General features: G+C 36.0%; 1 protein-coding gene across 1 annotated transcript in view; it reads left to right on the forward strand.

The window, feature by feature from the left end:
- The window catches only part of HMCN1 (hemicentin 1), a 454,750-nt gene that overhangs the window by 169,094 nt on the left and 269,305 nt on the right, over positions 1-16,351 (forward strand). The window contains exons 6-9 of the mRNA XM_023203379.3: positions 1,166-1,272; positions 11,783-11,903; positions 12,798-13,061; positions 14,593-14,737. Coding sequence (XP_023059147.2) covers positions 1,166-1,272; positions 11,783-11,903; positions 12,798-13,061; positions 14,593-14,737 — 637 coding nt within the window. The remainder of the gene's footprint in view (positions 1-1,165; positions 1,273-11,782; positions 11,904-12,797; positions 13,062-14,592; positions 14,738-16,351) is intronic.

Consider the following 16,351-nt stretch of genomic DNA (forward strand, 5'->3'; position numbering starts at 1 on the left):
CCTTCCTTCCTTCCTTCCTTCCTTCCTTCCTTCCTTCCTTCCTTCCTTCCTTCTCTCTCTTTCTTTCTCTTTCTTTTTTTCTTTTTCTTTCTTTCTTTTTTTTGACATGGCGTCTTGCTCTGTTGCCCAGGCTGGAGTGCAGTAGCATGACTTCAGCTCATTGCAACCTCCGCCTCCTGGGTTCAAGCGATTCTCCTGCCTCAGCCTCCTGAGTAGCTGGGATTACAGGTGCACACCACCACATCTGGCTAATTTTTGTATTTTTAGTAGAGACAGAATTTCACCATGTTGGTCAGGCTGTTTTCGAACTCCTTACCTTGTGATCTGCCCACCTCAGCCTCCCAAAGTGTTGGGATTACAGGCATGAGCCACCACACCTGGCCTAACTTATTTCTTTATATAACTAGAGAAGTAGTCCATGGGAAAGTCAAGAGTGAGGTGAAAAACTGAACTGTGGCTTAATTCCAAATTTGCTTTTCTTCTCTTCTAAGTTCCAACTATTGGGCACTTTAGATAAATGTCAGGTCAGTAGGCGATGGTATCATGCTACTTCATTATACTGCCTCCTTTAATTATTCCTATGACAGATAAAAGCCTTCTCCTGTGCTTCATGGGAAACCAGTTAAGGTTTTACACTTTGTGTAAAGATGCCCAGGGCGCTCATGTTAGTAATACTTTGAGTGCTCTCCAGAATGACATTTATTCTGGTTTGCTGTGTTTGCCATCTATTTAATCTAAATATCTCTAGTGACTCTGTGTAACTTTTTTGGTAACCATAGTAATTATGGCTTCGGAAATATGATTACAATCTGCTAATTGTTATTCTCATTTGATGATCAAATCAGCATAACAAACAGTAATCTGTTATTTCAGTTTCTAATGCCTGGACACCCTAAAATTAAGTATATTTTAGAAATAAATAAAATAATGTTTTGAATTATGGGTATAAGTGTCAATCAGGTCATAGATACTGGAAATTGAATGTGTTTTAGCCACAGAATGGAAAATAAAGGCTCTTTGGGTTAGTTTGCAGCACACTTTAGTAAAACATGTGCCAGTGTTATTTGAAATTTGATCATGCTCTTAGTTTTGTGTAGTGTTAAATTAGCTAATATAATAGCTGAGAGAAGGATTGTGCTTGTTACCTTTATGTTCTGTCTTTCAGGGAAGCTGATCAAAAAGGGATTTGGCCTGAATGAGCTATTAAATATCCATAACTCTGCCAAAGTAGTGAATGTGAAAGAGCCAGAGGCTGGAATGTGGACAGTGAAGGTACTGTTATTTCATGAAGTTTGTTTATTATTTTATTTTGAAGTTGGCATGTTTCGTGAAGTATACACAGTGGTTTTTTTAAACATAAACTCTTGCTATCGTGGAGAGTGCTTGTAATAAAAAACAATGTACATAGGTGTTTATAGGAGGTTTCTTGATCACATGAATTTGGTAGTTTTCAGTTTGAGGACCATGAACATCATCATTGCCACATGATACACTTACAATTCTCAGATAGTTTTCCTATCATCAAATCTGTAGATTTATTTTATTATCTACTTCATGCTTACAAAATAATCAGAGATGGAGCCAACAGAGAGTAAGGGTTAGAGCCATAGGCTGTGTTGTGAAACTGCCTGGGTTTGAATCTTAACACCACGACTTCACAGCTGCACTGCCTGGGTAACAGAACTTCTCTGTGCATGGCTTTCCTTCTCTGTCATGTGGGGATGGTAGTCACAGTCCTTTACTTTACAGAATTGGTCTGAGGATTAAATTAATATGATACAGCTGAAATAGTATTGTTTCTGTTTCAAAGCAAGCATTCAAGTGCTGTGTTGGCTTTTTTTATTTGGTGGATTTCTATTCATTTTTTTCTTTAGCACAATGTGGTATTTGTATCCTAAACTTATCTTAAGTGGTATATATTTCCTTTAAGAAAGCATTGTATTTTGACAGTATGTAGGAAAAAATATACACTCAAAATTCAAGATACCATAAATCAGAGATCTAGTTCTGCCGCAGATTACGTGTGTGTCCCACTGTGGCAGATGCCCTGAGTGACTTGCCCGTATTTCTCAGGCTTTTCAGTGTACTTCCCAATCTAGTATCTGCATTTCTGTGTCTTAGAGGTTTTTTCCTAGAACAGGAAAAGGTTGTTCTGCTGAGGAATTAACACCCCTCAGGAGCAGCTATTAGCACCTGAAGGGAACACACTCCAGGTGTCCACTGTGGGAAAAGGCGTCAAACACACCCTTTGAGGGCCTCTTCCCGTTCCTGCATTATCTCCCCTCTTGCTATTAACATTCCTTCCAGCTGTCAAATAAACAACCTGCTCTAGAATCTTTCTGAAGATATCCTGTACATTGTTTACTCTTTGATTGTTTTTTTTTACATAAAAAATGGAATTAATGGGATCATAATTCAAATTATAGAGCTGCTGTGAAAGTATGTGTAGCTGATATACTGTGGAAATTCAAGGAGCCGTTTTTCATGCCAGTCAGTTTTTTTTTTTTTAAAGAATATCTCTATTAATGTCCCCAGTTTAAAGAATGAATGTCTACCTTGTAAATCGATTCAAATCCTAAGATACTAGTTTTGTATTCTCAGAACTCTAAGCCCTGAAGGAAAAATAGAAACTCTTGTATAGATTATTTCAAGGTGGATAATATAAGGGTATAGGTGAAAAGGCATGTGAAAGAAAATCTGGTAATTTCTTAATGAATGGGCCAGAAACGACCCTACCTGCCTGTTTTTTTCCACCCAGTTCCTTGCACATAGTGCCTGGTATTTATTGAGTGTATTAGATTGACGACTTGTTTTGCTGCTACAATATTTTAAATAAATGTGGCCAAATTTTATGTAATGGTTATTTTGACTAACTTGCCAAGAATATCACTAGCATTGAGTCTGACTTTTTGTGACCACAGTAGGAAGGAATTACAAGAAGTGTCGAGTCTCTTCATCTCTCAAATACTTTAATTTAAGCATGACTTAGCCAGCAGTATCTTGAGCTAGCAAGTCCACTGGAATAATTTTTTCTTGCTTTCTGAATATTGACCTTAAGTAATCCTTTATTGACTGTGAAATACGTGCACGTGATGCCATTCTTCCATGTTAGTAGCAATTTATTGTGCAGTACTTGTACCTATTTCCAGGTGATTTGGATTGCTACCAGTGGTATTTCCTCTAGTAAAACTCTTGCCTAGAGGAGGGATATTGCATGTCTGTTATTTTACCTTGTGCCTCACACAAGTATTCATTCAGTCATCCATTCAATAAACATTTACTGACTGCTCTTGTCCATGTTCTGTGCTACTTACTTAATGGACATGAAGCACATTTTAATTGATAATTAGAACAGAGAAGTAATGAGGATTAGTTCTATGAGTGAGCAGAGGCTTTGATCAGGTGAGGAGGTGATGAGAACTCTGTTTAGACAAGTCTCTAAGCTCAGTCTCCTATAATTAAGGGAGCAATAAAAAGACACAGTATCTATTATCATTTTATCTTAAATTTTTATCTAGCCTTCACCAAAAGAGCCTCCAGCATTTCTAGTGTAGGATTAGTGCTTACAATAAGAAAACAAAGAATAAGCATTATAATGAAATTGAAAAATAATAAACTTATTTTGCTTCTAAATGAAATACCAAAAGAATGTATCAGGTTGATGCAAAGGAAATTGAACTGAATCTGATGACATAAAATCTGTTGACTTTGGATTTCCCTTTAGGATGTCTGATGAATGATAAATGTTTTACATGTGCACTTTCTCAAGATGAGAAATGTCTGAGATTAGATAGTGTATCCCTGGTGCTATCTCCCATGTGCTCGACTATCTGGAAAAGGTCTGCTCTGTCACTAAAATTAATAGTGGCTTTTTGAATGTTTCACATAACAGTTTTTATCCCAAATATGGAGAACGATCTATTACTCGACTTTACCATGGTATTCAAGGACCACCCAATTGAGCCTTAAGCCAGTCTTTCTAGTTATCTTCTATCACTTGTTTTTACATTCTTGTCATATGTAATTTTGTACTGTCTCTCTCCCCCCACCACATTCTCTTACCCCATGCTTTCTTCCAAGCTTTTCCTTCCCTTTATAATGCCTTTTCTTCCATTCTGACTTATAACTATCCCACAAAGTTCAGCTCAAATGACAAAACTTTCATCAAACTTTGTCAAATTTTTTTTCCCTAAAATGCTCTTTTCTCTCTGGCTTTCTATTAAATTTTTCTGCGCTTCCCTTTTGGATTAATTTCTCTCTTGTCATTTTTATTTCTGTACATATTTTCTGTCTCTCTTTTTCTCTAGATCAGATTTTGCCACTAGTATATGCCACAGTGCCTGAGAAAGAACTACATAAATATTTGTGAATAAAAATTAATACATTTATTCTGAGGATATCCAGGGAAGCAGGCAGAAGAACTGGTTTACTTAGCCTATAGTGGAGGTGCTAGCATGGAACACTAATGTGTTTAATGATTTAAAATGATAAGAGAGTGGCAGTTTCCTTTCTTATGTGATTTTTCTGGTAAGTACTTTACTGTTCCATCTTAGGGCACTTTCACTAAGCAGAGATAATGAGTCAACTCATTTGTATAATTCACATAAACACTCAAATGTTTTAGGTTTCCTCTGATGCAGTTAAAGCATGTTAAAAAGAAGTAACTGGAAATAACATAAAGTTTTATTAAAAACAGAAGAGAAGATTGTTTTATGCTCCTAAACTTCCATTAGTAGGAAAGCTACAGATCCTGGATCTTATTTCTGAGAAGCAATATGTTTTTTTCCATTCAGCAACTAATATAGAGTATTAGAATGTAACCACAGAAATTCTTGAGCCGAATTTTGTCCTCTGCTTTTTAAAGGAAACTCCCTGCAAAGACATTAGATAATTGTCAGCACCCAATGGGTTTAGGTGGTACAAATGTTTATATTAGTCTAGGATTATCAGTGTGATCATTTAATTTAACATATCCCCTGGGGTATGTTTCTATTAAGTACATTTGGATAAACTGTCTTTAGATAATCTCCCAAGTACAGAAAGGCGTGTACCCAACCACATAATTATACTGGGATTCTGAGACTAGTAGAAATATTTTGGTTTTAGATAGTTACATTGGTAGCCAGAGCCTACTAATGCATTTTCTACAGGGTAAGGATATTTTAAAAATCCTACTCAAGTGGCATAAGCTTGTTTAGGAATCATAATTAAATCAACCTCAAGTCTGAAAGGACCACACATGAAGGTTATCATGCTGGCCTCCTATTAGTCTTTCCTGGTGACTCTTATGAATAAGCCTGTAGTCTATACAAGGTGTGTTAAGTAAATAGATTAGGTGTAGCATTGGTGTTTTAGGTCAGGGGAATGTTTGATAATTTTCCAGTTTTTTGGCCTGCCAATATCAGACTATCAACCAAATAGAATGCTTCCTTTATAAAAAAGATATGTGTACACTTAGGTACACACGCACTTGGGTATATGTAAATTTATATGCATATGTGTGTGCATATGTGTGTGTGTGTGTGTGTATTTAAGCAGAATTTATGTTTTGAATACATTTCCTTATCACACATTTCTCCAAATGCATAATGCCCAACAAAATAATGGTATTTAAATCTAGCTTCCATGATTGTGTCTTTGTCTGATACAATGCCTAACTCACAGTAGGTTCTTAATAAATATTTTATTGGAACCATCTATTCTTTAATTTGGAGAGAATTTAAAACTTAAGAGCAAATACTTTGAAAAGAGGTGGACATCTATTTGAATTCAAGATTCATTACTTAGTCTTTTTGTTCGTGGAGAAATTACTTAACCTCTCTAAGTCTGAGGAAAGTGGGGTAAAATAATGGCTACTCAACATTGTCATGGTTAAATGAGATATTGGTAAAGTGCTTCAGCAGTTTCTGATACATGAATTAGTTGTTACTAATAATGTTGGCACATGAATTCTGACAGGTTAATTATTCTCTTGAATATATGTAAATCATACATTGTGTCTTTACTTTCTTTTAATGCACATATACTTGAATTTTTCTTTAGTTGTTGTGTTTGTCTTACTTTGGGCACATTTACCATTTTATAAAACATTGAAACTCTGTTGGAGAGAGAAAAACCATCTCTATCAATCAAATTTTAATTCAATTTATAAAAGGTAAGGTTTCATATTTAGTGCTAGGAGGAATTCTCACTGGCTTAGTACAAGAAGGTTAATTCCTCACTAATGTTCTGTGTTCCATGGGGTCTGGTAGAGTATTCTGCTTCACAGTCACTCAGGAACCCAAGCTGATGGTGGCTCTACCATAATTTAGAACATGCAGCATCTTCAGTCACTTAACGAGGGAAAATCCTGGAGGATGTGGCATTGAATAAATAAAAAGAAATTTGTTACTTTTGTCTCATCCCAGAAGCGACACATTTCACTCCCTTATAACCCAGTAGGCAAGCTGTTATTGTGGCCTAACAGTGTACTAGAGGTGGCTCATAACGACTCATGGAGAGTCAATGATACGTTTCTCTTCCTAGCTCTGTGTTCAGCAACATCATGTTGGGAGCTAGCAATCAGCTATGATGGGAACATTTACACCACAGAGATTGAAAAATGACAAAAATTAGGGTTTTTTTTGTTAGAGAGGAATTTATTAGCACCCCACTGACCTGATTTTTCCTAACTGAAAGGGTACTCAGAAATGTAGAATGGCAAAGAAATAGTTGGAGAATGTTATTGTTTTATATGCCATAGGGTGTAAATCTACCCAGAAATTATGTTATTCCAAAATACCATGCACAGACTTAGGTACCTGAGAAAGACATTGAACTTGGAATAATTGCCATTTAAGTTGCTATCTACACCTAGATAAATATCATTCTTTTGAGCCTCTGTTTCTTTGTAGTGCCATAAATTTATCTTTGGATATAATAGGGTTTTAAGAGATAATGTGTGAACATACTTAGCATAATGCATCTAGAAACATTTAGTGAATTCTTGATGAGTATGGCATTAGCTGGTCTGAGGAAAATCTAAGAAAAAACATCAACATTAGGTGCATGGATGGTTTTCATGTCATTTATTAAACCTACAAAACCTACATTTATCACATGCCTCCTGAGTGACATTCTGTGGGTGATGAATATGAAATAGTTACTGCCTTGAAGGGACTTTCAATGTAGGCAGACATTTAACAGGCCTTTGCCTTTAAATTAAGAAGTAAATCCGTCTGCAGTAGAGCTGACCAGGAAGATCTGAGCTGAGATCTCAGAGGAGCAAGTAATTTTCCGCTGGAGCTCTCCATGGTGCTTGTTCCATTGTCCTTCAGCCTGTCCTGCTCCTTCATTCTTGGTAGTCTTATTCCAATTCAGAAACCTAGACTCTGGTTCACTTTGCTCCTTCTTTTCCCTTACTGCATTGTAGGTCAAGGCTACCTATTTACAACTTTAGGATACCAATATGTATCTCCATATGAGGGTTCTCCAGAGGTACAGAAATAATAGGATATATACATATATGAAAGGGAGCTTATTAGGAAAAACTGGCTCACACAATCTCAAGTCAAAGTCCCACAATAGGCCATCTGCAAGCTGGGGAAGAAAGAAGCCAGTAGTGACTCAGTCCAAGTCCAAAACCCTCAAAATCAGGGAAGCCAACAGTGAAGCCTTGAGCCTGTGACCAAAGGCCCGAGAGCCCCTTGGACTCACTGGTGTAAGTCCAAGAGTCCAAAGGCTGAAGAACCTGGAGTCTGTTGTCCAAGGGCAGGAGGAACGGAAGAAAGCATCTATCATGGGAGACAGACAAAAGCCAGAAGACTCAGCAAGCCAGCTTATCCCACCTTCTTCCACCTGCTTTGTTCCAGTTGTGCTGGCAGCCAACTAGATAGTGCCCACCCACATTGAGGGGGGTCTTCCTCCCCCAGTACATTGACTCAAATGTTAGTCTCCTTTGGCAACACCCTCACAGATGCACCCAGAAAGAATACTTTACCAGCTTTCTAGGTATCCTTCAATCCAATCAAGTTGATACCTAATTTTAACTATCACATCTAGTGTAACCTCGTCTTTGCCAAACTGTGACCTTACCTCACATCTGCTCACACTGCAGCAGCCTGTGTATTCCTGACTCAGACCCCTTCACAACTTAATGAACATGATGCTACTCATTCAGAGGAGTAATGTGGCTCATTATGTACGTTTAGAAATTTTATGAATAAATTGACTTTGAAACACAACTCTTCCTAGCTCAGATAAATCCTCTTCAACATCTAATATCTAGAAAGTTTCCTGTTATGCTCTGACCCTGAATGCTGCTGCTAGATTTCCCTCTTATCTACAGAAGCCATGAGGTTAGGGTAACTCTGAAGGAGTAATAGTTCAAGACATTCTGTAGTGGAAAGGTGCTTTTTGGAGCCATATTCTAATTTTAATATAACCCACAGGTTGAATCTAGATGATATAAAAGACCAAATAGAAAGACATTAAGACAGTAATTTTGACCTCACTAATTTTATGACATATATTTATATAATTTTATTACATTTATTAAAAATGTATTAAAATGGCTAAAATAATTTGGAAGAGAAGGGAAGGGAAAAAATATGGCTGGACCTCCTCTTTGCTTGACTCAGTTACAGAATTAGCTTAATTTTCTTTGCCCCTCCAAGACCTTTGTGTCATTTAGCTCTCCTCTAACCTCATCAGGTTCGTAACTCACGAGACTCCAAAGTCTTCTCCCAACACTCCTGCAGTTTCCTAAAAGCTTTCTTGCTTATGGTCTCATTGCCTTCTGATTATTTGTGTTGATTATAACCTTTTGTACTTTGATGTAGGGCAAAACTCAGCCCCTTCAAAATATCAAAAGAAATCTATCAATAGCAAGCATTTTGTGAATTTGGTAGATTTGCTCGTAAATTTGGGGTCTATGTCATAAAGCACCTTGTGCTTTTCCTGCTCTTTCCTTGGCCACCACCCCCTCGCCTCCCCATTACATTTCTCTGCTTCTTTCCTCTGGATAGTCCCAGAAGTTCCATATAACTCTCCTCTTATTGTGTAGAGCAGTTGAGCATATTTTAACATTTACTCTCAAACCAGCATAATTAAATTCATTGAGATCATCATGAGAAACGCATGGGGTAGCTGTAGAGTTTGGTTTCTGGAGCTTCACCGAGTTCAGACTCCAGCTTTGCTACCTGCTGTATCTGTTACTTTGAGCAAGTCACTTAAACTCTCTGATCCATGAAGTGAAGATGATAATAATACTCTCTCATGGGGACTTTTGTGAGGATTAAAAGTGAGAATTTGTATAAAAAATGAAGCTTTATATATAGTGTGTGCATTTTGTGCATGTTAGTGCTTTTTTCTCCTCCCTTTTCCATTGATTGATGGGTTATACCCTCATTATACATAAAACCTGTTTGTTTCTATCACACTAATATTTTTTAAAGGGAGCTTAGATAGGAAAGAGATGAAAACAATAGCTTACTTTAATAGATATCAAACTATTGGCGCTTTCTCATGAAGAAATTTATGTGGTGTTTAGTGTGCCTCAAATACTGTTCAAGTATTAGAATTCTTTTAAGAGAATAATTAAATAATGATAAATGCATGAATTAACATCAGAGGCTATTTTAATACTAAACTATTTTAAAAACTTTAAATTAGCTCATTTTTTTTTCTTTTTATTGTATATTTAAACCACAGTGTTAGTTTATTTGGGATGTCCTTTGTTTCCATTACCCTGGTTAGCCCAGAGTTGGATTAATTGCATATAAAAATGGACTCACTTGAAGATATCTTTTATTTACAAACACTTTTAAATTCATCGAAGACATTCTCACTGTCTACGGTATAGTATAGACACATGAAATTAAGATATTTTGTTATTTATTACTCTTCATCTTTTAGCAGAGCAATATACTCTTCATATTTGTTCAGAGAATAGTAAACCTATATTCTTACTTTTGCATACTTTATTACTTGGTATGGTCTTTGAAGGATCAAAGTTAATTTATATTACATTAATTTTATATAATTTATAAGGGGCTCCCTGTTCATCAAATCTGCTTTAACATGTTATTTAGTAGTAGAGGTTAGCATATTTTCAAACATCTGTATAATTTCTGTTTTTTTTTTTCACTCAGCTATTAAGCACCACATTTTTAAAAACCACCTTTGTTAGTTGATTTATGCACAGAACACTTGGCAGATGATGAGCACTTGATAGCAGGCATTTGGAAAATTACATGTTAAATTTGTCCTTAGTAACCTCAACAGCTGTTTCATCATAAGGGACTTTCTGAGGAGCAAGGCAACTAACAGTGATATATGATGTTAGTGAAAAAATAAAAATTAACTCATTGTAATATCAAACATTCTGATTGACTTACATGAAATTAGTAGGTGATAGTGTCTTCGATAAAGCTCTACATTATCTAAAGAAATTGACATTAGAATTACCAAAGTTTGATATAACCCTATGGGAAATCCCTGATTTAAAATTGAGTCATGATCCATAGTTTCCTTTTTAAATTTATTATGTGGAATTCGTAACATATTCATTGAGAAATAATGGAGTAAGGGTGGTACTAAGATCCCTACACTTACACATATAATCTTTTGTAACCTTTATGCAAATGAGCCATAGTAACTAGCTGCATCGTTTATGCTAAGAATATAGCAACAGCTTTCATGATGATGTGTTTTTTTCTTCTTTCTCCCCTTCATTTTACTACCCTTTGAGTTCTTGAGATTCTGCTCAATAAGGAAGAAATATGGTATCTACAGGGACAGATCTTCTCTTCCTTCTTCTCCACATTGCTAAATAACAAGGAGTTGCAGTGATTCAGGGAATATTGTGTAGTTTGCACAGCTCTTGAAGTGGCCCACTGGTAACCATGGTATGAATTCGCTGTCCACCAGATTAAAATGTATTTATGCAAATCTGGCTGTCTACCAGATTAAAATTTATATATATATACACACTTCAGTGCATTCTGTCATTGCTATAATGCCTCAATATGTGCCTTCTCAGTGTTGAGTTTGAGATTGATAATTGGTACATTAGTGTTATTTGAATTTTTTCTTTCACTCCCATCTCCTACTTCTACTTAAATGCTGGTATTGTGTGGTCATTTTATTTTGAGACAGAATCTTGGTAACCTATGTAATAAAATAATGGTGAACTCTTGTTCATAAGTCTTAGGTGGCTTTTGATATGCAGATTCCTAGACTGCCCTGACCTAATATTCTGATTCAGTAAATCTGGACTGGAACTAAGGACTTTGTATTTTTAATAAATGCTGAGTACCTTTGCTGGAACACTGCTGAGCTGAGGATGCTAGGTTGCCCACATCTGGAAAATGGTCAGCTCTATTGCTTGCACTCGCTGTAATGTCCTAGAATTGAGCCTGGATGTATTTGTGGAAGATTTCCATATTTGCTAAACATCTACTATGTTAACAATAGTGACCAAAACAAAGATCCATTCCCTCATGGAGCTTTCACAGATTTATTTCCAGCCCATTCATTAGTGACTAAACACTTGTATCTTTTATCATTAGGCATGAAACATGTGACTGAATGGGTTTTTAAAGCTGTCCCCATGGGGTATGTATTACAAAACTTGCATTTGAAATATAGAATCATATTTATGTTGAGAACATCCAGATCAGAGCCTCAGTTTTTGGACATCGATCCTAATTAAATATTGTGCAGTTTCCCGTACTGGCGAGGGTTGCATATGATCGGCATACTGGTTCAACTGCTGACCAGGTTTGTCATTAAATATTTTCAGACCTCAAGCAGTGGAAGGCACTCTGTTCGCATTACTGGCCTTAGTACTATTGATTTCCGAGCTGGCTTTTCTCGAAAGCCTACCCTGGACTTCAAAAAAACAGTCAGCAGACCAGTGCAAGGTTTGTATGTGCATATTATTTAAATTGACATAATAGATATCCAAATGAAAAATATTTCTCAGACTGTCTATAATTTTATAATTTTGTAGTATTCGATAAAATTGAGAAGCATAGCTTTAAATGTGACTGTTCTCTTGGCCTAGTCACTTTCTCAAAGCGTAATCCCAAGACCACTGATATCAAAATCACTGAGGGTACTTGTTAAAAATTAAGATTCCTGGACCTGACTCCAGATCTCCTGTCATGGAAGGTAGGGCCCAGGAATATGGGCTTCAGTCAGCACCTCAGTTGATTCTTACACTTACTAAATTTTGAGAATTACTAACCCAGATCTTGAGATTTTTTTCTTACTAAAACCTATAAATTACCTATTGTCAAGGTAAAATGTGTATATATAGCTGAAAAATTAAACACATTACATATCATTGTTTTTCAAAGATAAAATTATTGATTTTTAAACCTTGTCCTCCTCTTATTTTATTTATACATTAAGATTTATAGTTTTTTAGCTGAAAAGAAGCTTAACTATAATGTAACAGTTAAAATTTGGGGGAGGTTATTGTTCATTTATTTTTATTGCTGCATTTCCTGGAAAGATACAAAATAATTTATCTTTAAAAGTATTCATGTGATCAAACATTATATAAAGTTTTCACAATTCTAATTTTTTTTTACATGTAAATATAGTTAAAATACTATAAAAGTAATTTCTTAGGATTTCCTAAGTTTCTCTGGTCATGCATAAATGGTCTTTTATGTAGAAACAATTCTGCAACTGATCCAGAATTTGTAGGCATCCTTATGGTACTCATATATTATTATCATGCAAATACTTATTTGTTATATAACTTCAATTGCATGTTTCTTATAAATGATAAAATCTTTCTCTTGTAGGAATACCTACCTATGTGCTGCTCAATACTTCTGGAATTTCCACTCCAGCTAGAATAGATCTTCTTGAACTTTTGAATCTCTCAGGAAGTTCTCTTAAGACTATTCCTGTTAAATATTACCCAGATCGAAAACCTTATGGCATATGGAATATTTCTGACTTTGTACCACCAAATGAAGCTTTCTTTCTCAAAGTAACAGGCTATGATGAGGATGATTACCTCTTCCAGAGAGTATCAAGTGTTTCCTTTTCTAGTATTGTCCCAGGTAAGACACCATTTTATTCAACATTGGAATATTGACAGTTTAAGGGGGTGGTGTTGTCCCGTAGGTACATAACGGACTATAAAATAAAAAGTATTATCTTCATATTATTACTGCATCACCAAATTGATGAACATTTACATGTAGGGCAATACAGTTTTTCTTAGCTGTTAAATAGCACATCCAAAGTTTCATGTTAAGTCTCACTGATTGCAGATCTGAGAATTTTGATTAGTCAGTGTAAGAGCTGGAACTGGAAAATTCTGGTGCTCTCTTTCCCTCTAAAAAAGCCTGGGGTATATATTTGCTTAAACTATCTAAATTGGCTAAATGTTTATATACAATTGTCAGAAACTTTCTGCTCCATAGATAGTGGTTCATAGTAAACAACAGGTGATCACTGCATTTATTTGTCTAGTTGGTTAGTTGGCTAGTTAATTGTACACTTGCTACTATGTAGAGAGGAGATTACAGATTAGATATTATTTGGAAGCATCAGCTAACATTTCAGCTTAGCTGTACTTGAGCTATTTTTCAAGGCTTATGACTGAACTCTGACCCAATCTTTTTTTTGTTTGAGACGGAGTCTTGCTCTGTCGCCCAGGCCGAAGTGCAGTGGCATGATTTTGGCTCACTGCAAGCTCTACCTCCCGGGTTCATGCCATTCTCCTGCCTCAGCCTCCCGAGTAGCTGGAACTACAGGTGCCCGCCACGTCTCCTGGCTAATTTTTTGTATTTTTAGTAGAAGCGAGTTTCACCGTATTAGCCAGGATGGTCTCGATCTCTTGACATCGTGATCTGCCCGCCTCGGCCTCCCAAAGTGCTGGGATTACAGGCATGAGTCACTGCGCCCAGCCAGAACTCTGACCCAATGTTTAGGATTGTAGCTTGAACCATGGACTGACAGAGATATAAGATTGCTTATAAAATTGTACTCTTAGGTGGAGGGACAAAAATTTATCATTTATACATAAGACAGTGATTTGGGAAATTCAGGAACAATTCTATAGCTTTTGTTTAATAGTTGTAGAGTGGTGAGAATAGAACCAACCTCTGTATTTCCTCATATACAATATTCAAAGTTGGCTTAGCCCCTAATTTGAATGCTACAAAATCTGATGGATTCCTAAAAGTCATTTTTTACATTTATTTTGGAAAAACAATTTGATTCTGAGATATGTGGGTTCTTATGTTTTTGAAATAAAAACATATTCTAGAATTGATATATTATTACTTATTTGGTAGCATTTTTTCTATCTTGGTGGCACAAAAAAATACTGTGTCTTAAAAACTGTGGAGTCTTAGATTCAATGAATACTGTAGTAAGGGGCTCATAAAGATATCCAGAAATCAACCAGCTTTGAACAAATAAAGATAGAAAAAGTAATTTTTAGTGATCTGGGTTAATTGGAATGCAGAGGATTTACTGGAATAATTTAAGTATAAAGATTTTGAATGGTTTAAGAGGCAGCACTTAACATCATTGTGACCTTTTTGCTTATGTTTTTTGTTTTTGTTTTTGTTTTTTTCCCAGATGCTCCCAAAGTTACAATGCCTGAGAAAACCCCAGGGTACTATCTGCAGCCCGGCCAAATTCCCTGCTCTGTTGACAGTCTTTTGCCCTTTACCTTGAGCTTTGTCAGAAATGGAGTCACACTTGGAGTAGACCAGTATTTGAAGTAGGTACATGTTTCTGTCAGTAATAAGATTCAGTATTAAACATGTAAATATAAATAGCCTATTATTGCAATGTACTTTTTCACTGGAAATTCTCACTTACTACATAGTCTGGAATATAGCAGTGAACAAAATGGAAACAAATCTGTGCCGTTGTGGAGCTTATATTGTCATAGAGGGAGACAGTAAACAGAAGATAAATATAATAATATAATAAATACTGGAACATATTCAAATGTTGACTCCTGTGTTATAGAATTTGAATGTTTCATAATTTGATGGTCTGTTGTTAAGACAAATACAGAATTATGAAAATGACATTAAGTACAAAATCTTGAAAGGAGACCTTGCAAATGAGAGGTCCTAAAGCTTTAGCTTTATTGGCTTCATGGTAAAAGTGTTTCTGAATCTGATTTAAAGTGTTATGATAAGTGAATCTGGTAAGCATACAGCAGGTTAGTTGGGTTGAATAATGCTGGTAGGTGGAGTGGATGTAGCATTGGCCAATTTGAAATCCTAAAATTCAGAGTAAGGGGCATTGGAGCAAAGACATAAAGATGCCAAGAAAGATGATCAACAAGGTATCCAGAGAACAGTATTCAAACACCAGGAAGAGCAAGTGCAAATGCATGAAGGCTGGAGTGGACTGGGCATGTGGGAAGGACAGACAGAAGGAGGCCAGTATGGCTGAAGCCCATTGAGCCAGGAGGAGAAGGGGAGCAGAGAAGGTCAGAGAGGCATGGTCTGTGCTGCAGGTGGGGTGACAGGTGGCTCACAGCAGGTGTGGCGCCTGCATATAACAATCAACAGGAGTGGGCTAGAGGGCACCAGCTTTTCCTTGTGAAGTTGGATAACTTTTTTAGACAAATGCAAGTAATTTAATGATAAAAACTAAGTAAACCTTGAAAACTGGAGAAAAACGATTTCTGCAAAGTGTTGCCTCTTAACTTACTGTGAAACAACGTTTTGGGAAAATCTCTAGGAATTACTGTTTTATCATACTTTTATACTGTTAATTCAATATCAACATAACTTCCATAAGATGTTAAGTGTTTGACAGTCTCAGCTTATACAATCGCTTTATGGGGACTCATTTTAATCAAAAATTTATGGCAGGAATGTTCATCATAACTAGGATATTTTCTCCTCCTCAAAGATTAAACTGTATTATTTCCTGCCCCTTACATAGTATGTCTTAATGATTTATTTAGCTGTGTATTTAATAACCAGCAACATAATTGACCAGGATATAAAATGATGAAGCTACATAACTAGCTGGTGAAATCAAATAATTCTGTTTTATGTTTAAACAGTAACATTTTTCAAAGACACTTGAAATTCTTTAGAAACATTAATTCATTAATTCCACACCATTCCTGGGAGGTAAGCCATGAGAATTCTTTTTCTCATTTTTCCAGCTCTGTGGCCCAGAGATATGACATGTTTTGCTGACATGTATTAAGCTCTTTGGATGTGGGAAGTTAGAGACAAAATTAGGCATGAGTGATGATAGACTGATACTCTAATTCTGATTCACTCTCATGTCCCTACCCTAGATTTCCTAATAACATGAAACATGTGACTTAATGTTTGTTTATGTCAGTCACTTTGGTCAC

The sequence above is a fragment of the Piliocolobus tephrosceles genome, chromosome 1 (assembly GCF_002776525.5).
Source record: "Piliocolobus tephrosceles isolate RC106 chromosome 1, ASM277652v3, whole genome shotgun sequence".
In the NCBI taxonomy this organism is placed as follows: domain Eukaryota; kingdom Metazoa; phylum Chordata; class Mammalia; order Primates; family Cercopithecidae; genus Piliocolobus; species Piliocolobus tephrosceles.